At 42.3% G+C, this 25,349-nt stretch overlaps 1 protein-coding gene across 1 annotated transcript in view; it reads right to left on the bottom strand.

Moving 5' to 3' along the window:
* LOC124802831 (dynein axonemal heavy chain 2) overlaps positions 1 to 25,349 on the bottom strand; it is a 1,031,222-nt gene that overhangs the window by 845,357 nt on the left and 160,516 nt on the right. The window contains 1 exon segment of the mRNA XM_047263843.1: positions 19,032 to 19,197. Coding sequence (XP_047119799.1) covers positions 19,032 to 19,197 — 166 coding nt within the window.

Genomic DNA, 25,349 nt, shown 5'->3' with positions numbered 1-25,349 from the left:
TTAGAAACGTCTGTTTCTTACAGTGAGCTAAAGCTAACAAGTCATTAATAAATGCATGAGCCTACTCCTATTTTACAATAATAATTGATTACATAATAGTGTAATAACTCACAATTATATTAAGGTTCAGATGATTTTGAGGGGACAGGCATTTTGGTGTGCCAAGTTGAGTCTAGGCCTGTCTCGATGTACAGTGAGTAATAAAAGGTTGCAGAATGCTGGCTTAGTGGACAGGAGGACAGATGAATCGTCTGCGTGAATGGTGGAAGAATTGTTTTCCTAACCTCACCTGAATATGCTCTCTTTTAGTCTTCTACTAACAAAATATAAAATAACTGAATAGTCTGGTAATTAATGTAGTCCACACCAAAGTGTTTTTTAGCCAGTCTTAGAAAAATGTGGTCATGCCTCTGGAAGTGTCTGCTCAGCTCAACATCCACCAGGAGAAGACAAATTAGCTCTGTCTTTCTTCAGGAAAATGTTACATCAAACCAAGAAACTAAACAGAAAGAGTTATGTCACAGACAGGGGATATATGATATCTTAGAAGCTCCCTCAAAATGAATTCAGAATGAAAGGAAAAGGAAGAATACAAGATAGTCAGGGCAAAAGGAGAACAGAAGACATATTCCAAAAGACAAAGAGGAACACATGATATGACTCCAAACGATAGGAACCCTACCCATCCTTTATCCTTGGAACCCCTCTGTGGAAGATATTTGACCATGACCACAAAATAGAATTGGCCTTTAACCTCACAGAATGAGTAATGTTACACTTTTCTTCCATAGCCCCAAAAATTGACCTGATTCCTCACTATGAAGAAGATGAAATCAATGCCTGACATCCTTTTTCATTTCTCTCTAGTATTTAATACCAGCAAATCAATCCTTATGGTGGCCAAGGAATAGACACACTTTAAAAACTACAAAAATAAAATATATGGAAGAAGAAGAAAACCTCACAATATGCATCATGATGGTTAACCTAGTCCCCCTTATCGATAATGTAAAAGCATTACCCTTCCCTTAGAAAGCTATTTAAACTCATATTTCATAAATAACAAAGATATGAAATTACCATGACCTAACACAATTTTTTTATAAAACCGCATGAGTTCTTACAACTAAATTATAGCTGATCATGGACATCCAGTGTTGGCTCTGAAAGGCCTTATTGTTTCTGTAATTCTAGGAACTGGTTTCTTCATGAATAACGGGGCCATTATAGATTTCTCTAAAGAGCTGCTCCTTTGAAAAATGTGGTAACTACAAGAGTCTGTTCATTAATAAGAAGACATGTAAGGGTAGTATCTGACTTAATTGATAGTTGATGACTGATGGTGATGTCTCAACAGTCCTCTGTGCAATTAAGCTTAAACAAGGATATGAATAAAGCTTGTAGTCAAAAGACCATTCTAAATGTGGGGAAACAATTGAATACTATCACTGTTTAAAATGCATCAACAAGCGTTTTCATTACAGTTTGCTGGCATTAAATGGTGTGAGATGACACAAACAGGAACAGATGCCAAATGGATTTGAAATAAGATGTGAGATGAACAAAAGAGCTGAAGCTCTTATGTCAAGGTAGGTGACATAGCAGAGGTGGGAGGACAGTTGTCAGTTATATTGTGTTCAATACCAGGAGATTGACATGAGGTTGCTAGGGACTGGAAAGTGTGAAGAGAAATTCAGCCCACTTTTCACAAAAGTCCAAGTGGCACAGTAATCTGCTCATCCCAACTTAGCCTGCTTGACCACAAGGTTAAGTAAGAGAGTGTACCCAGCAGAAATTAAGATTTGTGCTTTCCAACACATAAATTGTGTACACTAAACAGTCCATTGCCAAAGTTACAGCAATTATTATACAAAGATAATATAAATGAGTCATTCATTTTCAAAGCTCTGTACTTTCCAAGGTAGGGACCAGGAAAATTCGCATTTTGCGATAAATGCAAAATAGGTGCAAATTCTGCCTCAAAATGTAAAAACACTAAATTAGTTAATGGGTGCTATTTCACAGTAAATTGTATCCAAATGAACTATTTTATGAGAGATACTTAGAAATAGCTTTATTTCTGCATATAAATATCGAAAATGTAACCGGTTTTCAGTTTCTGCTATTGTATGTTATCTGGCGAAGATCAATTTGGAAAGACAATGTGCATAAGAACCTGTTTGCAAAATAAAAAGTGTATGAATGCAATGATGTATCAATCTGCTCAATGAGCTGCTGTCAGGCCAACAATGGATGGTCAAATGGTCTATTTAAGATACTCACCGAATAATACAATGTAGGATTCAGCCATGGGACCTAGCATTTTATAACAAAGAAATGCATATGTCTGTTTGTTAGCTAAAGCTCAAAAGGTGATATAATTGGACACTTCTAACAGGGAAAATTAGGTGGCAGATGTTTTGAACTGTGGTTGCACTGCTTACTGTTACAGATCACATTTCAACTACATCAAACAATATTGTGCTAACCTCACCAAGCAACTGCAAAGTAGCCATCCCTGAACGCTTTGTGTTGTGTGTTGCTTTTTCCATTTTATTATTTTGAAATAAGTAGAGCAACTAATCCTGGTCCATCAAGGATTTTGGTTACGACACAACACCAGAAGATATTGGTGACCCCTATGATGGATGTGTCGGGCATATTTCCCTGCACCGCTCTTCTTCCCTCTGTCATCAAAATTCTAGCTTGTTTACACTATCGCTTATAGGGCCCACACTCTGCACGGTAGCGATTGAAAAACAAATTTTGTAACAATTTTCAACTGTGCTGAAATTCTTCCCTGAATGTTAAAACAGAATTACTGTTGATATGGTTCTACTTCTACACAAAGTGCCTTGTCAGTTCTATCCATAGCATTGGCAAGTGTGGATCCCACAGCTATGAATGCATTAAATTCACTGAGGGGAAAATGCTGCTGCTTGTCAACAAAACATCATTTTTGAAAGCTTAAATACAGCCAAAGGAAGAAAACAAACGCCATTTTGGAAGAAAACAGTGTTGAAGTTTTTGCAAAAGTAAACATTCCACTCAAAAAGTTTCCAAACAGAACTTTTTTTAACAGTCAGTATCAAAGAAATAAGGCTTTGTTTGTCTTCAACCATGTAGCATGGAAACATTTTAAATTTGTGCACCTAATCACTTATAAACAAAAAATAGATGTGAATTTCAACAACAAAAATGCGAATTTAAAAAAAAAAAATACATACGAATTTGACCAAAAATGGATGCTACATTTTCTGGTCCCTATTCCAAAGTATTATATGTAAAAATAGCTTGATGCATCAATATATTAACAAAAATAATCAGTTTTTGAAAATATAATGTAACTGGGTAGATAAAATATCTACTTACCGAGTGGTGGTAGGAGAGCATACACATAAAGGTATTAAAGTCTGGAAGCTTACAGAGCCAGTGACTTCTTCTTCTGGCAGAATGGTTGAAGGAGAAGGGAGGGGGGTGAAAGAAAGGGTTGGTGTGATTTAGGAAAAGGGGTAGAGTTCGGAAAAGTCACATGGAACCTTGGCTCAGGGGAGACTTACCAGATAGGATAAGAAGGAAAGACTGATTGTTGGGGATTGCACAGGGAGAGATTTGAAAATCTGAGAACTTAAAGGTGGAAGATGGGATAATATGCAGGACAGAGATTACTACTAAAACATAATGCACACGTTAATAAGAGTGAAAAGCTAAGTGCACTGTATGTAACCGAGGTGAGAGGGGATGGCGAAAAATAGACCAGACAGAAAATGATATGAAGAAAGGAGTAGCTACTGTGAATAAGTAGACAGAAGAAATTAATGTAAATTAACGCCAGATGGGTGGCAAGAACCAAGGACATGTTGTAGTGCTAGTTTCCACATGCAGAGTTCTGAGAAACTGGTGCCTGGGGGAAGAATCCAGATCGCGTGTGTGAAGTAACAGGCACCGAGGTCACAACTGTCATGTTACAGAGCATTCTCTGCAACACGATATTGTGTGTTGCCGGTATACACCCTTTGCGCATGCCCTATACACCCTCTGCCTATGTCCATCCATCCTAACTGATAACTCGGTGGTAATCATGCTGATATAACAAGCCAAACAGTGCTTACGTAACACCTGGTACACAATGTGTGTCGTTTCACAGGTAGCTCTCCTTTTGATAGTATATGTTTTGCCAGTTACAGGGCTGGTACAGGTGATGATATGAGGGTGCATAGGGAAAATCTTCGAGTGGGGATGGTCACATGGGTGGAAGCCATAGGGTAGGGAGATGGGTGTAGGAGGACCATAGGGTCTGACAAGGATATTGCAGAGATTTGGTGGGCAACAAAAAGCTATTATTGGAGTGGTGGGCAAAATAACAGACAGAATGGACCTCATTTCAGGGCATGATTTTAGAAAGTCACAGCCTTGTCAAAGTAGCTGATTAATACATTTAACACCAAGATAATAGTTAGTGACAAGAGGTGTACTCCTAAGATGTTTTTTGGAGGGGTCAGCAGTACCAGGATTGGATGTGATGGCCTGAGAAATCTGTTTTGAACTAGGCTGGTGGGGTAATTATGTCTATTGAGGGCTAGGTGTGAAGGGAGGTGTATTGCTGTAAAGAGTCTGCATCTGGAAAAAATACATTTGCCTGAAATGCCAAGGCTGTACGGGAGGGAACATTTGACATGGAAAGGATGGAAACAGTCAATATGTAAGTACTGCTGTTTGTTCTTAGGTTTAATGTGAACAGAGCACATAGCTTATCTTCAGTGAGGACGAAATCAATGTCAAGAAAAGTGGCATGACATTCAGAATAGGGCCATGTAAAATTTAATTGGGAGAATGTATTTATAGATTAGAAAAATTTTAATGCCTCAGCCTCACCATGAGTTCATATGGCAAAAATGTCATCAATGTATTTAAACCAAACCAAGGTCTGAAGGCTTATGGATCCCAGAAATGCCCCCTCCAAGTGACCTGTGTAAAAGTTGGCACAGGTAGGAGTCATCCTGGTTCCCATGGCTGTGTCCCTGATCTGCTAGTGTTCTGCCTCTCAAACATAAAGTAGTTGTTGGTAAGTTCGTTGGTTGATTTGTGGGAGGAGACCAAACAGCAAGGTCATAGGACCCCATCCTGGCATTTGCCTGAAGCAATTTAGGGAAACCACAATAAACTTGAATCAGGAGGGAATCCAACAATTACGTTTGTTATTGTCACTGTTGCATTTCGAAATCTTTTCTGTCGTCTTATTTTCCTCATTCTGTTTCTGCCATCACTTTGTATTCACCTTCTCCTTTTGACCATAATCTGCTATACTATTTTATCCCGCCTATATATACTCAATAATACGTAACCCACTTCCAAACCATAACCAAAAAAATTTTTTTGCCGCTTTCAGCACTACCGCCGCTATAATATCCACCATTTCTAGTTCACAAACAGTTCCTTTCACCTTTTAAACAACCATTTCGACCAGTTCTAATAACTTTCGCTTTATTTCCATTTCCGTTTTTCCCACATCACTTATAATTTTTAGCCGCTTCCCACAGGTTTTAACGTCATTATTTCTTCGTCAGACAATTGTCAGCCTCATTTTCATAATCTGCCACCACAATACCACTCCTTTTAATATACTACACGCAGTTTTTTCGAAATTTTCCCGAATTTCTCCGTCCTTTAACGTGTTTTGGCGGCAACAAAACCACCTAACCTTTATGCACATCGTTGTCTACCAACCCAAGTCCAACATAGCTCATCTGTAACCAACACCTTTTCGCCTTTTTTCATACCAGATCTCCAGTTACTTTCCGGTTCACCTTTATCTCTCCCCATATATTTTTATTTTCATTTTCATTTCACCTCATGTTACACTTTCCACCTTCTAATACCATGTCACCCTCACAACACCCCCACAACGACCCCATTAAGTTTTATTTACATTCCATCCGCAAACATGCCTTCGCCCTAGCCAGATTACGCTCCCATATTCTATTTTCTCAGGCTTGTCTGACATTTGGCATTACCCCCAAAGGCCTCACACTTAAAGTTCCCATCTCTGGCTGCAACCCTTCCTTCCATCAGTCCCTATACCAGTTCCAAACTGAACAATCCATTGCCCTCACCCACCTAATCCTTCACCTACACATCAACTCAGCCAATGAACACACCCGTCAACTCCTATCCTTAATAAAAGTCCTCAATCTTTCCTCTCCCACATCCGCACCGGCTGTTCAGAGCATCCTCCTACAGGCCAAACGTAAATTAGAACAGCATGCCACCCTCCACCTCAAAAAACTATCCAATCTCCTGGTTTCCCACCTCCGGAAAGGCAACTCACTCACCCTTCACAACCTTTCCAGCAAACCTCAACCTCCTCTCATTGCACACAAACCCAGTCTCTCCCATCTACTCAATCTCCCACTTCCAGCTCCACTCCCTCCAAAACCTCAAAATTCCGATCAACACAATCTGGAACCATAACACCCTAATTCAGTAGTTAACCTTTCCTCCAAACCTCTCTCCCAATCCGAAACCTCTGTCCTATCCAAAGGCCTCACCTTCAGCCCCACTCCCAGATTCAACCAAACAACCCTCGTCAAAGATTTACTGTCCTACACTCATACTCTCTGCTGGAAATATCACTTTGCCACGAAGAAAAATGATCCTAATCCTACTCCTAATGATCCAACTCCCCAAGACACCATCCAAATTGAACCCTGCCTGGAACAGTTCCGTCCTCCGTCACAGCGGGACCCACCTCCTCTTCCTCAAAATCACCCTCTCCAAACCTTCCAGGAATTTCTGACTTCCAGCCTTGCATCTCAATCCTTCTTAAAAAACCTTAATCCTACACCCAACATCACCACTGCTGAAGCCCAGGCTATCCGTGATCTGAAGGCTGACCGATCCATCGTCATTCTTCCGGCGGACAAGGGTTCCACGACCGTGGTACTTGATCGTCGGGAGTATGTGGCTGAGGGACTGCGTCAGCTTTCAGACAACACCACATACAAAGTTTGCCAAGGTAACCCCATTCCCGATGTCCAGGCGGAGCTTCAAGGAATCCTCAGAACCTTACGCCCCCTGCAAAACCTTTCACCTGACTCCATCAACCTCCTGACCCCAACGACACCCCGCACCCCTACCTTCTACCTTCTTCCTAAAATCCACAAACCCAATCATCGCGGCCGCCCATTGTAGCTGGTTACCAAGCCCCCACAGAACGTATCTCTGCCTACGTAGATCAACACCTTCAACCCATTACATGCAGTCTCCCATCCTTCATCAAAGACACCAACCACTTCCTTGAACGCCTGGAATCCTTACCCAATCTGTTACCCCCGGAAACCATCCTTGTAACCATTGATGCCACGACCTTATACACAAATATTCTGCACGTCCAGGGCCTCGCTGCGATGGAGCATATCCTTTCACGCCGATCACCTGCCACCTTACCTAAAACCTCTTTCCTCATTACCTTAGCCAGCTTCATCCTGACCCACAACTTCTTCACTTTTGAAGGCCAGACATACCAACAATTAAAGGGAACAGCCATGGGTACCAGGATGGCCCCCTCGTACGCAAACCTATTCATGGGTCTCTTAGAGGAAGCCTTCTTGGTTACCCAAGTCTGCCAACCCAAAGTTTGGTACAGATTTATTGATGACATCTTCATGATCTGGACTCACAGTGAAGAAGAACTCCAGAATTTCCTCTCCAACCTCAACTCCTTTGGTTCCATCACATTCACCTGGTCCTACTCCAAATCCCATGCCACTTTCCTTGACGTTGACCTCCACCTGTCCAATGGCCAGCTTCACACGTCCGTCCACATCAAACCCACCAACAAGCAACAGTACCTCCATTATGACAGCTGCCACCCATTCCACATCAAACGGTCCCTTCCCTACAGCCTAGGTCTTCGTGGCAAATGAATCTGCTCCAGTCCGGAATCCCTGAATCATTACACCAACAACCTGACAACAGCTTTCGCATCCCGCAACTGCCCTCCCGACCTGGTACAGAAGCAAATAACCAGAGCCACTTCCTCACCCCCTCAAACCCAGAATCCCCCACAGAAGAACCACAAAAGTGCCCCACTTGTGACAGGATACTTTCCGGGACTGGACCAGACTCTGAATGTGGCTCTCCAGCAGGGATACGACTTCCTCAAATAATGCCCTGAAATGAGATCCATCCTTCATGAAATCCTCCCCACTCCACCAAGAGTGTCTTTCCGCCGTCCACCTAACCTTCGTAACCTGTTAGTTCATCCCTATGAAATCCCCAAACTACCTTCCCTACCCTCTGGCTCCTATCCTTGTAACAGCCCCCGATGCAAAACCTGTCCCATGCACCCTCCCACCACCACCTACTCCAGTCCTGTAACCCGGAAGGTGTACACGATCAAAGGCAGAGCCACGTGTGAAAGCACCCACGTGATTTACCAACTGACCTGCCTACACTGTGATGCATTCTATGTGGGAATGACCAGCAACAAACTGTCCATTCGCATGAATGGACACAGGCAGACAGTGTTTGTTGGTAATGAGGATCACCCTGTGGCTAAACATGCCTTGGTGCACAGCCAGCACATCTTGGCACAGTGTTACACCGTCCGGGTTATCTGGATACTTCCCACCAACACCAACCTATCCAAACTCCGGAGATGGGAACTTGCCCTTCAGTATATCCTCTCTTCTCGTTATCCGCCAGGCCTCAATCTCTGCTCATTTCAAGTTGCCGCCACTCATACCTCACCTGTCTTTCAACAACTTCTTTGCCTCTACACTTCTGCCTCGACTGACATCTCTGCCAAAACTCTTTGTCTTTAAATATGTCTGCTTGTGTCTGTATGTGTGGATGGATATGTGTGTGTGTGTGCGAGTGTATACCTGTCCTTTTTTGCCCCTAAGGTAAGTCTTTCCGCTCCCGGGATTGGAATGACTCCTTACCCTCTCCCTTAAAACCCACTTCCTTTTGTCTTTCCCTCTCCTTCCCTCTTTCCTGATGAGGCAACAGTTTGTTGCGAAAGCTTGAATTTTGTGTGTGTGTTTGTGTGTGTTAGTTTGTGTGTCTATCGACCTGCCAGCGCTTTCATTCGGTAAGTCACCTCATCTTTGTTTTTATATATAATTTTTCCCACGTGGAATGTTTCCCTCTATTATATATATATATATATATATATATATATATATATGATGTCAATATAATGGAAGGAAACATTCCACGTGGGAAAAATTATATATAAAAAAGAAAGATGAGGTGACTTACCGAACAATATATATATATATATATATATATATATATATATATATATATATATAGTGACTTACCAAATGAAAGTGCTGGCAGGTCGACAGACACACAAACAAACACAAATATACACACAAAATTCAAGCTTTCGCAACAAACTGTTGCCTCAACAGGAAAGAGAGAAGGAGAGGGAAAGACGAAAGGATGTGGGTTTTAAGGGAGTGGGTAAGGAGTCATTCCAATCCCGGGAGCGGAATGACTTACCTTAGGGGGAAAAAAGGACGGGTATACACTCGTACACACACACATATCCATCCACACATATGCAGACACAAGCAGACATCAGGCATGTTTGCGGAGGGAATGTAAATAAAACTTAATGGGGTCGTTGTGGGGGTGTTGTGAGGGTGACATGGTATTAGAAGGTGGAAAGTGTAACATGAGGTTGAAATGAAAATCAAAGATACAAATATGTGGGGAGAGATAAGGGTGAACTAGAAAGTAACTGGAGATCTGGTATGAAAAAAGGCGAAAAAGTGTTGGTTAAGTTGATCCTGTGGTGAACTTGGGTTGGTAGACAGCGATGTGCATGAAGGTTAGGTGGTTGTGTTGCCGCTAAAACACGTTAAAGGACGGAGAAATTCGGGAAAATTTCGAAAAAACGTGTAAATGTATTAAAAGGAGTGGTGTTGTGGTGAAAGATTACGAAAATGGGGCTAACAATTGTCTGATGAAGAAATAATGACGTTAAAACGTGTGGGGAGTGGCTAAAAATGATAAGTGATTTGCGAAAAACGGAAGTGGAAATAAAGTAAAAGTTATTAGAACTAGCCGAAATGGTTGTTTAATACGTGAAAGCAGCTGTTATTGAACTAGAAACGGTGGATTTTATAGCAGCGGTAGTGTTGAAAGCGGAAAAAAAATTTTTTTGGTTATGGTTTGGAAGTGGGTTACGTATTATTGAGTATATATAGGCGGGATAAAATTTTATTACGGTAAAAAGGGGAAGGTGAATACAAAGTGAGACTACTGGTAAAAACAGAAAGAGAAAATAAGACTACAGGAAAGATTTCGAAATGCAACAGCGACAATAACAAACGTAATTGTTGGGTTCAAATTAATGATATGGTTAAAATAGAGGGCAACATTCCACGTAGGAAATATATATCTAAAAACACAGATGATGTGACATACCAAATGAAAGTGCTGGCAGGTCGAAAGACACACAAACAAACACAAATATACACACAAAATTCAAGGATTTGCAACAAACTGTTGCCTCATCAGGAAAGAGGGAAGGAGAGGGAAAGAGGAAAGGATGTGGGTTTTAAGGGAGAGGGTAAGGAGTCATTCCAATCCCGGGAGCGGAAAGACTTACCTTAGGGGGAAAAGAGGACGGGTATACACTCGCACACACACACACACATATCCATCCACACATATACAGACACAAGCTCCCGGGATTGGAATGACTCCTCACCCTCTCCCTTAAAACCCACATCCTTTCGTCTTTCCCTCTCCTTCCCTCTTTCCTGATGGGGCCACAGTTTGTTGCGAAAGCTTGAATTTTGTGTGTATATTTGTGTTTGTTTGTGTGTCTGTCGACCTGCCAGCACTTTCATTTGGTAAGTCACATCATCTTTGTTTTTAGATATATATTTCCTACGTGGAATGTTTCCCTCTATTATATATATAAAAAAACAAAGATGATGTGACTTACCAAATGAAAGTGCTGGCAGGTCGACAGACACACAAACAAACACAAACATACACACAAAATTCAAGATTTCGCAACAATCTGTTGCCTCATCAGGAAAGAGGGAAGGAGAGGGAAAGACGAAAGGAAGTGGGTTTTAAGGGAGAGGGTAAGGAGTCATTCCAATCCCGGGAGCGGAAAGACCTACCTTAGGGGGAAAAAAGGACGGGTACACACTCGCACACACACACACACACACATCCATCCACACATACACAGACACAAGAAGACATATTCAAAGACAAAGAGCCTGGGCAGAGATGCCAGTCGAGGCAGAAGTGCAGAGGCCTCCGCACCCCCGCCCCGACCGACATCTCTGCCCAAACTCCCCGTCCCTAAATATGTCTGCCCGCGTCTGCACATGTGCGGACGGACATGCGCGTGCGTGCGCGAGCGCACACCCGTCCCTTCCCCCCCCCCCCCCCCCCAAGGCAAGTCCCCCCGCCCCCAGGACCGGAACGACTGAACGACTCCCTACCCTCCCCCCCCAAAACCCACCTCCCCCGTCCCCCCGACGAGGCAACAGTCCGCCGCGAAATCCCGAATCCCGCGTGCATGCCTTTGGCCGCCCGTGAGTCCGTCGACCCGCCAGCACCCCCACCCGGCAAGTCAAATCATCTTTGTTTTTAGATATTCAAAAACAAAGATGATGTGACCCACCAAATGAAAGTGCCGGCAGGCCGACAGACACACAAACACAAACACACACACAAAATTCAAGCCCTCGCAACAAACCGCCGTCCCACCAGGAAAGAGGGAAGGAGAGGGAAAGACGAAAGGATGCAGGCTCCAAGGGAGAGGGCAAGGAGCCACTCCAATCCCGGGAGCGGAAAGACCCACCCCAGGGGGGAAAAAGGGACGGGCACACACTCGCACACACACACACACACACACACCCATCCACACACACACAGACACAAGCAGACATATCCAAAGACAAAGAGTCTAGGCAGAGACGTCAGTCGAGGCAGAGGTGCAGAGGCAAAGATGATGTTGAATGACAGGTGAGGTATGAGTGGCGGCAACTTGAAATTAGCAGGAGATTGAGGCCTGGTGGATAACGGGAAGAGAGGGTATATTGAAGAGCAAGTTCCCATCTCCGGAGTTTGGATAGGTTGGTGTTGGTGGGAATTATCCAGATAACCAGGACGGTGTAACACTGCGCCAAGATGTGCTGGCTGTGCACCAAGGCATGTTTAGCCACAGGATGATCCTCATTACCAACAAACACTGTCTGCCTGTGTCCATTCATGCGAATGGACAGTTTGTTGCTGGTCATTCCCACATAGAATGCATCACAGTGTAGCCAGGTCAGTTGGTAGATCACGTGGGTGCTTTCACACGTGGCTCTGCCTTTGATCGTGTACACCTTCCGGGTTACAGGACTGGAGTAGGTGGTGGTGGGAGGGTGCATGGGACAGGTTTTACACCGGGGGCGGTTACAAGGGTTGGAGCCAGAGGGTAGGGAAGGTGGTTTGGGGATTTCATAGGGATGAACTAACAGGTTACGAAGGTTAGGTGGACGGCGGAAAGACACTCTTGGTGGAGTGGGGAGGATTTCATGAAGGATGGATCTCATTTCAGGGCAGGATTTGAGGAAGTCGTATCCCTGCTGGAGAGCCACATTCAGAATCTGATCCAGTCCCGGAAAGTATCCTGTCACAAGTGGGGCACTTTTGTGGTTCTTCTGTGGGAGGTTCTGGGTTTGAGAGGATGAGGAAGTGGCTGTGGTTATTTGCTTCTGTACCAGGTCGGGAGGGTAGTTGCGGGATGCGATAGCTGTTGTCAGGTTGTTGGTGTAATGATTCAGGGATTCCGGACTGGAGCAGATTCGTTTGCTACGAAGACCTAGGCTGTAGGGAAGGGACCGTTTGATGTGGAATGGGTGGTAGCTGTCGTAATGGAGGTACTGTTGCTTGTTGGTGGGTTTGATGTGGACGGACGTGTGAAGCTGGCCATTGGACAGGTGGAGGTCAACATCAAGGAAAGTGGCATGGGATTTGGAGTAGGACCAGGTGAATCTGATGGAACCAAAGGAGTTGAGGTTGGAGAGGAAATTCTGGAGTTCTTCTTCACTGTGAGTCCAGATCATGAAGATGTCATCAATAAATCTGTACCAAACTTTGGGTTGGCAGGCCTGGGTAACCAAGAAGGCTTCCTCTAAGCGACCCATGAATAGGTTGGCGTACGAAGGGGCCATCCTGGTACCCATGGTTGTTCCCTTTAATTGTTGGTATGTCTGGTCTTCAAAAGTGAAGAAGTTGTGGGTCAGGATGAAGCTGGCTAAGGTAATGAGGAAAGAGGTTTTAGGTAGGGTGGCAGGTGATCGGCGTGAAAGGAAGTGCTCCATCGCAGCGAGGCCCTGGACGTGCGGGATATTTGTGTATAAGGAAGTGGCATCAATGGTTACAAGGATGGTTTCTGGGGGTAACGGATTGGGTAAGGATTCCAGGCGTTCAAGGAAGTGGTTGGTGTCTTTGATGAAGGATGGGAGACTGCATGTAATGGGTTGAAGGTGTTGATCTACGTAGGCAGAGATACATTCTGTGGGGGCTTGGTAACCAGCTACAATGGGGCGGCCGGGATGATTGGGTTTGTGAATTTTAGGAAGAAGGTAGAAGGTAGGGGTGCGGGGTGTCGGTGGGGTCAGGAGGTTGATGGAGTCAGGTGAAAGGTTTTGTAGGGGGCCTAAGGTTCTGAGGATTCCTTGAAGCTCCGCCTGGACATCAGGAATGGGATTACCTTGGCAAACTTTGTATGTGGTGTTGTCTGAAAGCTGACGCAGTCCCTCAGCCACATACTCCCGACGATCAAGTACCACGGTCGTGTAACCCTTGTCCGCCGGAAGAATGACGATGGACCGGTCAGCCTTCAGATCACGGGTAGCCTGGGCTTCAGCAGTGGTGATGTTGGGTGTAGGATTAAGGTTTTTTAAGAAGGATTGAGATGCAAGGCTGGAAGTCAGAAATTCCTGGAAGGTTTGGAGAGGGTGATTTTGAGGAAGAGGAGGTGGGTCCCGTTGTGACGGAGAACGGAACTGTTCCAGGCAGGGTTCAATTTGGATAGTGTCTTGGGGAGTTGGATCATTAGGAGTAGGATTAGGATCATTTTTCTTCGTGACAAAGTGATATTTCCAGCAGAGAGTATGAGTGTAGGACAGTAAACCTTTGACGAGGGCTGTTTGGTTGAATCTGGGAGTGGGGCTGAAGGTGAGGCCTTTGGATAGGACAGAGGTTTCGGATTGGGAGAGAGGTTTGGAGGAAAGGTTAACTACTGTTGTGGTACCAGATTGTGTTGATTGGAATTTTGAGGTTTTGGAGGGAGTGGAGCTGGAAGTGGGAGATTGAGTAGATGGGAGAGACTGGGTTTGTGTGCAATGAGAGGTGGTTGAGGTTTGCTGGAAAGGTTGTGAAGGGTGAGTGAGTTGCCTTTCCGGAGGTGGGAAACCAGGAGATTGGATAGTTTTTTGAGGTGAAGGGTGGCATGCTGTTCTAATTTGCGTTTGGCCTGTAGGAGGATGCTCTGAATAGCCAGTGTGGATGTGGGAGAGGAAAGATTGAGGACTTTTATTAAGGATAGGAGTTGACGGGTGTGTTCATTGGCTGAGTTGATGTGTAGGTGAAGGATTAGGTGGGTGAGGGCAATGGATTGTTCAGTTTGGAACTGGTATAGGGACTGATGGAAAGAAGGGTTGCAGCCAGAGATGGGAACTTTAAGTGTGAGGCCTTTGGGGGTTATGCCAAATGTCAGACAAGCCTGAGAAAATAAAATATGCGAGCGTAATCTGGATAGGGTGAAGGCATGTTTGCGGAGGGAGTGCAAATAAAACTTAATGGGGTCATTGTGGGGGTGTTGTGAGGGTGACATGGTATTAGAAGGTGGAAAGTTTAACATGAAGTTGAAATGAAAATGAAAGATAAAAATATATGGGGAGAGATAAAGGTGAACTAGAAAGCAACTGGAGATCTGGTATGAAAAAAGGCGAAAAAGTGTTGGTTAAGTTGCTCCTGTGGTGAACTTGGGTTGGTAGACAGCGATGTGCATAAAGGTTAGGTGGTTGTGTTGCCGCTAAACACGTTAAAGGACGGAGAAATTCGGGAAAATATCGAAAAAACGTATTAAAAGAAGTGGTGTTGTGGTGAAAGATTACGAAAATGGGGCTAACAATTGTCTGACGAAGAAATAATGACCTTAAAACCTGTGGGGAGCGGCTAAAATGATCAGTGATGTGCGAAAAACGGAACTGGAAATAAAGTGAAAGTTATTAGAACTAGCCGAAATGGTTGTTTATTACGTGGAAGCAGCTGTTATTGAACTAGAAACGGTGGATTTTATAGCAGCGGTAGTGTTGAAAGCGGAAAAAAAATTTTTTTGGTTATGGTTTGGAAGTGGGTTACGTATTATTGAGTATAGACTTGCCTTGGGGGGGGGGGGGGTGGGGGGGGGGGGGTGGAAGGGACGGGTGTGCGCTCGCGCACGTACGCGCGTGTCTGTCCGCACATGTGCAGACGCGGGCAGACATATTTGGGGACGGGGAGTTTGGGCAGAGATGTCGGTCGGGGCGGGGGTTCGGAGGCCTCTGCACTTCTGCCTCGACTGGCATCTCTGCCCAGCCTCTTTGTCTTTGAATATGTCTGCTTGTGTCTGTGTATGTGTGGATGGATGTGTGTGTGTGTGTGTGTGTGTGTGTGTGTGTGTGTGCGAGTGTGTACCCATCCTTTTTTCCCCCTAAGGTAGGTCTTTCCGCTCCCGGGATTGGAATGACTCCTTACCCTCTCCCTTAAAACCCACTTCCTTTCGTCTTTCCCTCTCCTTCCCTCTTTCCTGATGAGGCAACAGTTTGTTGCGAAAGCTTGAATTTTGTGTGTATGTTTGTGTGTCTGTCGACCTGCCAGCACTTTCATTTGGTAAGTCACATCATCTTTGTTTTTATATATATATATATATATATATATATATATATATATATATATATATATATATAATGGAAGGAAACATTCCACGTGGGAAAAATTATATATAAAAACAAAGATGAGGTGACTTACCGAACAAAAACGCTGGCAGGTCGATAGACACACAAACAAACACAAACATACACACAAAATTCAAGCTTTCGCAACAAATTGTTGCCTCATCAGGAAAGACATATTTAAATATGTCTGCTTGTGTCTGTATGTGTGGATGGATATGTGCGTGTGTGCGAGTGTATACCTGTCCTTTTTTCCCCCTAAGGTAAGTCTTTCCGCTCCCGGGATTGGAATGACTCCTTACCCTCTCCTTTAAAACCCACTTCCTTTCGTCTTCCCCTCTCCTTCCCTCTTTCCTGATGAGGCAACAATTTGTTGCGAAAGCTTGAATTTTGTGTGTATGTTTGTGTTTGTTTGTGTGTCTATCGACCTGCCAGCGTTTTTGTTCGGTAAGTCACCTCATCTTTGTTTTTATATATATATATATATATATATATATATTGAATTTCATGTGTATGTTTGTGTTTGTCTGTGTGTCTATCGACCTGCCAGCGCTTTCATTCAGTAAGTCACATCATCTATGTTTTTAGATATATTTTTTTTAATATATAATGTGGTGTATTTATTTATTTTTAAGACATAATTTCATTCACTCCACCTCACCCTGGCCACTGTGGTGATCACTTATCTAAACTAGCATGCACTCTAGTATTTGCCTGCATGTTCAGCAGTTGTAACAAACTGAATTGATTCAAACAGCTGTGAATTGGAAGTAATGTCTATGTTGCCAAGGTTTTGCATGATTAAATTGTACTGTCATTTTGGTAAAAGTGTCCACAAAATTTTGATGTTTAGGTCTCATCTAAAGTTGTTTTTTGTGTTTTTATAAATAAAGTTTGTTAAATGTAACCAAAATTTTGCTGGCCTAGTACCTTACCATTCTCCTCACCCACTACTACCTGTGGCTTCAGGTCTCAGGACAATGCCGTAACTAATTCTTCCCAAGGGTTTAACATACAGAGAAGATGTCAAAAAGGGAGCTTTATTATTGTGTATTTTTATTTGTGACAAGATAAGAAAAGGAAATAATGAAACTGTTTAGTGAACTAGCTTCCATTCAAAGAGCAGGCAACAGCATAATACCTGTTTAATCTGTGTATATTTTGAGCTTCTTATTTTGATTGTATTACAATGACAAATACAAAATCATTGTGAGATGATCTGTAGATGGATGGATAAATAAATAAATAGATGGACTTGCTTAAGCACCATTTGGAGGACCCTTACAGAAATTGCATTAAAAAAACACTCCAAGGAAATTAAATATTATGTTTATATGTATATATCCTGGAAAACCTAATAGAAGTGTTGATGCAGAATAAATACATGCAGGGCATTTTGGCCCGCGCAAATGTACTATGAATTTGTAGAAACACCAACAATACACAATATGTTAAAAGGATTAAGGATCTTTTATAAATTGTAAGGTTTGGCAGAGAGTAAAAGTGGACACTGTGAATATTGGTACACAATTGTGTACTATATTTCTTAGAGGTTATGGGATTTGGTTGCTGTGAACCTTTGTGGATCACTGCCTCAAGACTGCAATATTGCAATACTGAACTGAGCTAATGATGTTCTATCCCACTAAGAGAGCAGTAACAAAACCATTATTAATTGCCTACATAAGCACTATTTTGGGTAAGTGGTTAAGCCAACATAGCTATTGCAGATAACAATCCCTAATTTGTGGTCAAGGAATTCAAGGAATTTTTGGCATGGGAAAAATGTACCATATCTCAATAGCCAAGCTCCATCCAAAAGGAAAGCCTTGATAGAGGATAATGACACTGTTTGGTCATATTAGGGAGTTTGGTCATATTTTCTGAATACATTATTTAAAGAACCAGAACCATTAGGCAAAAACATGCAGAATTTTAACTTACATTAAATCAAATACCCTATTCAGTTATGACATTATGTCCAACCTTGTGCCAGTTTCGGCATGTAGTGGAGTGGCATCAAATCCAAGGTCAGCTCAATGTGTATGGATAGCTCAATCAGGTAGTGGTTCAAAACTTTTGTTTTAATTTTGTGATGAGACAGTTCTTGTTTATAAAAGGCAAGTTAGTGCTTAAATTAAAGAAATACAATTGAATTATATGTTCACATTTTATATGGAACTAAATAAAACATAAAAAATATGACTACCTATTTCTGAATACACATCTTGCTGTTTATCAGTGCTATGGGCCAAGAAAAGATTAAACCAACCCTGGTAGTATCCCAATTATGCAAACAACATAAAGGCTTCAGAATTGCACCATCAATGTTATAAGCATACAATATTAGATTCTTTGTCTAGTTTATGGACATTTACTTGTATTTACAAACATATAAAAGGAGCTAGCATTCCATACACCAACTGGTAATACTGCCTATGTTATTCTGTCCAGAACTAACGCTTTCAAAATGACTGTACCCCACCATTTAAGCAATAGATAATTAGTTTATTGCTAGAAGCAGTCACATGATAAGACTTATGTTCTGCAGGACAAATATCAAAGCATTCACTTCTGAAACTTTATTAATCATGAAGCTCTTACACTTGAGCCTCTCAGTTCACTGCAAGTTATACTTCTTAAGCTTGACATGATACAGTTATTCTTTTTATCACAGGACAATATGAATACAGTATCTGATCGCTGAAAATAATGGGATTGAAATTAAAATCAAACAAACTATTTCTACTTAGGGAAAGAGGGAGGGGAAATTAAAACTAAAGTGAACATGGTGAAAAGGATATAATGATATCAATGTTTTAGCACTTAATTATAGTTTCCAGTAAAATATATTAAAACACAATAAGATGCCAGAATTAAAAACTGTGGGAAAGAAACAAGATCTTCATCTAATGACTGATAATACAAACACAGAATTCTACTCGTATCAGTACTTCAGAATTCAACTTTTAAACTATTTGTTAAATTTAAAAAACTACTAACATTCTGTGTTTCTTGTTACATTAATTTGTGCATTTTAGATAAATGCAAATGAGTTACCTCTGCTGTCTTCTTTTCAAATAACTGTTTGAGGGCTGGTCGTTTGTAATAATGGTAAAATCCTTGCAATGCCTCAATACCTTCCTCAACATTCTTGATGGTTTCAAAAACTTTGATTACTAAATTTTCTAAGATAACTTCAAGCTCTTTTACTTGATTTCTGAACCTGAAATGAGAGGCATTACATTACTATTCAGTTAATGCACTTTCACACTCTTCAATCTAATTTTTTGAGTCTGATGGCAAATTTAGCCTTAAGTACTTGGTTATTTGTGTAATGCTCTAAAGACATCCATAATTAAGTGTGCAACTCCTGTTTAAATATTTTCTATCTCTGCCATTAATTGTTTTTATAAAAGTCCCTGATCAGTAAACAGCACTCATGAACTGGTCATGGGAGACCATTGTAACTTGCTTTGTGGGCAAATTGAAAGCATACTGAATATTTAGTTGAATATAATAGAAAGAAACATTCCACATGGGGAAAATATATTAAAAAAGATGCTGTGACTTACCAAATGGGAAAGCACACAATAAAAAACACACAAACACACACACAAATATCAAGCTTTCGCAACCCATGGTTGCTTCATCAGGAAAGAGGGAAGGAGAGGGAAAGACGAAAGTATGTGGGTTTTAAGGGAGAGGGTAAGGAGTCATTCCAATGTATATGTGCGGATGGATATGTGTGTGTGTGCGAGCGTATACCTGTCCCTTTTTCCCCCTAAGGTAAGTCTTTCTGCTCCCGGGATTGTAATGACTCCTTACCCTCTCCCTTAAAACTCACATCCTTTCGTCTTTCCCTCTCCTTCCCTCTTTCCTGATGAAGCAACCGTGGGTTGCAAAAGCTTGATATTTGTGTGTGTGTTTGTGTGTTTTTTGTTGTTTCTATCTACCAGCTCTTTCCCGTTTGGTAAGTCACAGCATCTTTTTTTAATATATTAAATATTTAATTGTTGTGACTGGTTCCAGCAACTGATGTTAACTGTGAACTCAAAAAGTATCAAATCTTTTCATCTATTTACATGCATTACTTTATACTTATATATCTTCAGAGTCGCTTAGCAGCCTTACTGTAATTGACAATAGTTTAAAAACGGTGTGTTCTCTCAATCTAGAGCTAACAGATTGAAAATCCTTCCTATCACAGTGGCATGACAAGAGATGGCACACAGAACATTGACAATCATTCTATGAAATGATTCTACTACTTTGGTACCCAATGTGGGTGGATGTTAGAAATAAATGAGTACCATTTTGCCCCACCTTTGATATTTAACTTTACCAAAATTATTTTATTTCCTTAGTACGTATTTATTTCACTAGACATTATCATGTTCTTCATAGAAATAAAAGCACGCCACAACCATTAGTGCCAGCCTATCATAATATGACAAATTTAATTTGGGATTTAAGTTTCCATTGCTATTTATTTCTAGTTTCTAAGTATTACTATGACTGTTATTAACATTAATACATGAGACTATTTCCCTTTTTTTTCTGACATGCAATTACATGTAATCCAATCCTTGCTATGTGGTGCACTATGCTTAACTCTTATTGGCTCCAAGAAGAAATTTTCTGATAGAAAAAAACCCTTGTGTACCAACAGCATGTACTCTGCTACTGGGAACCTGCAATTCTAAATAAGATACTCTGGGTGAGATCATAACAGAATCAGTGGAGCCTCTGGTTAAGCCTTCCACCAATCTCCAAACCAACAAATAACAATCAGTCTTGGGGAAAATGCTACAATTTGCAGAGCTAAGCTTCCACCTCATGAGAGGTTCTCCTCCACTTAAATCATCACCAAAAGGAAACATGGATGACATCAGAACCCATGTGTCTGGCCATTGGTACCAAGAATTGAACCTGATACTGCAGGAAGACCTAGAAGTACTCAGAAACTGCATCACAGAAATGGAATGCAGGCAAATGAATCACAATTAGGGATGTTATCTCTCTCTATCTCTATTTGTTTAGTCAGTTGTGACTCTCCATGACCCCATGGACTAAAGCATGCAAATTTCTTCTATCCTGCATTTTCTCCCACAGGCTTTCCAGGTTAGAACACATTACTTCCGTGACGACATCTATCCATTTCATCTTCTGACATCCTCTTCTTTTAGTGCCTTAGGTCTCTCGCAGCATAATTATTATTATTATTATTATTTTTTTTTTTTTATTTTTTTTTTTTTTTATATACTTCAGTGAAACATGTCTTCTCATGATGTGCCCAATAGTACGGCTGCTTTTGTTTTAGTTTGAGACCTTCCAGGGAGCACCCTGATTTTATTTGCTCTAATATTGCCCTATTCATTCCCTTTGCAGTCCATGGAACTCTCAGAAGTTTTCTCCAACACCATAATTCAAAGGAGTCTATTCTTCACCATTCTGCCTTTTAATGGTCCATCAGAACTGGGAAGACCATAGCCCTTACAATATGTATCTTTGTTGTTAAAGTTATATCTCTATTCTTTGAAACCTTGTCAAGGTATGACATTGCCTTTCTACCAAGTAATAAGCATCTCCCGATTTCATGGTTCCAGTAATCATCTGCAAAAATCTGGGAACCGAGATAATTGAACGTAGACACTACCTCCATTGTTTCTCCTCCTATATGCCATGACATGCTAGGTGTACTTGCCGTAATTTTTGTTTTCTTAACATTCAGCCAAAGACCAGCTTTTTCACTTTCTTCTTTGACCTTCAGCAAGAGAGTCTTTAATGCTTCTTCACTTTCTGCCAACAGTATAGTATCATCTGCATATCTAAGGTTGTTTATACACTCCTGGAAATGGAAAAAAGAACACATTGACACCGGTGTGTCAGACCCACCATACTTGCTCCGGACACTGCGAGAGGGCTGTACAAGCAATGATCACACGCACGGCACAGCGGACACACCAGGAACCGCGGTGTTGGCCGTCGAATGGCGCTAGCTGCGCAGCATTTGTGCACCGCCGCCGTCAGTGTCAGCCAGTTTGCCGTGGCATACGGAGCTCCATCGCAGTCTTTAACACTGGTAGCATGCCGCGACAGCGTGGACGTGAACCGTATGTGCAGTTGACGGACTTTGAGCGAGGGCATTTAGTGGGCATGCGGGAGGCCGGGTGGACGTACCGCCGAATTGCTCAACACGTGGGGCGTGAGGTCTCCACAGTACATCGATGTTGTCGCCAGTGGTCGGCGGAAGGTGCACGTGCCCGTCGACCTGGGACCGGACCGCAGCGATGCACGGATGCACGCCAAGACCGTAGGATCCTACGCAGTGCCGTAGGGGACCGCACCGCCACTTCCCAGGAAATTAGGGACACTGTTGCTCCTGGGGTATCGGCGAGGACCATTCGCAACCGTCTCCATGAAGCTGGGCTACGGTCCCGCACACCGTTAGGCCGTCTTCCGCTCACGCCCCAACATCGTGCAGCCCGCCTCCAGTGGTGTCGCGACAGGCGTGAATGGAGGGACGAATGGAGACGTGTCGTCTTCAGCGATGAGAGTCGCTTCTGCCTTGGTGCCAATGATGGTCGTATGCGTGTTTGGCGCCGTGCAGGTGAGCGCCACAATCAGGACTGCATACGACCGAGGCACACAGGGCCAACACCCGGCATCATGGTGTGGGGAGCGATCTCCTACACTGGCCGTACAACACTGGTGATCGTCGAGGGGACACTGAATAGTGCACAGTACATCCAAACCGCCATCGAACCCATCGTTCTACCATTCCTAGACCGGCAAGGGAACTTGCTGTTCCAACAGGACAATGCACGTCCGCATGTATCCCGTGCCACCCAACGTGCTCTAGAAGGTGTAAGTCAACTACCCTGGCCAGCAAGATCTCCGGATCTGTCCCCCATTGAGCATGTTTGGGACTGGATGAAGCGTCGTCTCACGCGGTCTGCACGTCCAGCACGAACGCTGGTCCAACTGAGGCGCCAGGTGGAAATGGCATGGCAAGCCGTTCCACAGGACTACATCCATCATCTCTACGATCGTCTCCATGGGAGAATAGCAGCCTGCATTGCTGCGAAAGGTGGATATACACTGTACTAGTGCCGACATTGTGCATGCTCTGTTGCCTGTGTCTATGTCCCTGTGGTTCTGTCATTGTGATCATGTGATGTATCTGACCCCAGGAATGTGTCAATAAAGTTTCCCCTTCCTGGGACAATGAATTCACGGTGTTCTTATTTCAATTTCCAGGAGTGTATTTATCCCAGCTTCTTTTTCCAGTTTCTTCTTCATCTAGCCCAGCATTCCTCATAAAGTGCTCTGCATACATACTGAATAATTAAAGTGATAATATGCAGCCTTGCCGTGCCCCTTTCTGCAACTTGATCCATTTAGTTGTTCCATATATAGTTCACACCATGGCTTCTTGGTAAGAGTATAAACTCCATATGAGATGAATGAGGTGATCTGGTACTCCCATATTTTTAAGTACTTCCAACAATTTATTGTGATTGACACAGTCAAAGGCTTTGGCATAATCAATAAAGCAGAGATACACATCTTTCTGGAATTCTCTTGCCTTTTCCATAGTCCACCAAATGATGGCATTATGATCGGTGGTTGCTCTTCCTTTACAAAAACCAGTTTTTCTGCTGGTAGTTCCTGCCCTAAATACTGGTGAAGTCTATTTTGTAAGAGTTTCAGCATGACTTTGCTAACATGTGAGATAAGTGCAATTGTTCGGTTATCTGAGCATTATGTAGAAATTCCCTTCTTTGTAATCATGACCAGTACTGATCGTTTTCAGTCTTCTGGGCTCTGTTGTGTGCTCCATATTTTCTGACATATTGAATGCAGCACTTTCTCTGTATTCTTTCCAGTGTAATATAGCTATGTAATATACAAATGCTTATAATTATGTAATATATTATGTAATAATTATGTGATTATTTTATGTAATAATGCTTATAATTATGTAATATGCAAATGCTATATTCACCCTCTCAACACAACCATATTTGTGAGCAAATGAGATTATCGTATCTTACAGACTGTTCGATGGAATGGAATGGAACCGACAAGTATTTAGGCACCAGTCATATAACTTGAAAGAAGAATTTCTCAAAAGTGTACCCATTACGCTAATTTCCCACAAGTGTACCCATTCTCCTCTCTGTAAACATGCTTGGTACTGATAAAGGGTTTTTAAAATTTTTAAATGCTGCGAACGTTTCCTGTCAGTTACAATATGTTACTGGGAATTATATTTGCAGTTTTGCAAATGCATTTGTACTCTGATCATAAAGAATCATCAATTACAGGATCAGAAAAAGAATTTCATTATCTCATTACATACATACACAAATCATTGATTTAATGTACAGGGTACTCATTAATATACGTAACACAACTGAGATACATACAATGTGTCAAAAGAACCTAAAATGAATATTAGCTTATGAACGTCATTATAACAACAAAAATAGTCAATCATTATAATGTAACTGAATAGATAAAAGATCTGCTCAACAAGAAGTGGCACGAGAACACACATATAAAAAAAAAAAAAAAAAAAAAAGTAAACAGGTTTTACTTATGCAAGCTTTCAGAGTCAGTGGCTCCTTCTTCCAGCAGAAGACTCGAGGGTAAAGAAAGAGGAATGAAGGGAAAGGAACTGAAAAAGTTTAGGAAAAGGGGTAGAGTTTGGAAGAGTCAACCAGAACCCCAGCTCAGGGGAGTCTCATCGGACGGGATGAGAAAGATGGATTGATTGTTGGGGATTGCACCAGACAAGGTTTGAAAACCTGAGAGCTTAAATGTGGAAGACAGGGTCATATGCAACACAGAGATTACTGATAAAACATTGTGCACAAGTTAATATGACTGAAAAGCTAAGTGGTTTGTGCATAACATAGATGGGGGGGAGACAGTAAAAAATAGACATGGCAGAAAAAGAAAGATGTAGAAAAATAAAATTGAGTGTAGAAAGGACTAGCTACTGTGGAGAAATGATGAGACAGAGAAAAGTAACGTAAAGTAAGGCCAGGTGGGTGGTGAGAACCAAGGACATGTTGTAGGGCTAGTTTCCACCTGTGGAGTTCTGGGGGAAGAGTCCAGATGGCGTGTGTGGTGGAACAGGCACCAAGGTCACGAATGTCATGTTGTAGAGCACGCTTTGCAATAGGATATTGTGTGCTGCCAGTACACACCCTATGCCTATCCCCAACCATCCTAATTGATAACGTGGCGGTAGTTATACTGATGTAAAAGGCCAAACAGTGTCTACATAACAGCTGGTATACAACATGTCATTTCACAGGTGGCTCTCCCTTTGATAGTACACGTTTTGCCAGGGTGCATAGGGCA

The sequence above is a fragment of the Schistocerca piceifrons genome, chromosome 6, assembly GCF_021461385.2.
Source record: "Schistocerca piceifrons isolate TAMUIC-IGC-003096 chromosome 6, iqSchPice1.1, whole genome shotgun sequence".
Taxonomy (NCBI): Eukaryota; Metazoa; Arthropoda; class Insecta; order Orthoptera; family Acrididae; genus Schistocerca; species Schistocerca piceifrons.
The sequence above is the reverse complement of the archived record's forward strand: the minus strand, read 5'-3'. Positions and strand labels throughout refer to the sequence as shown.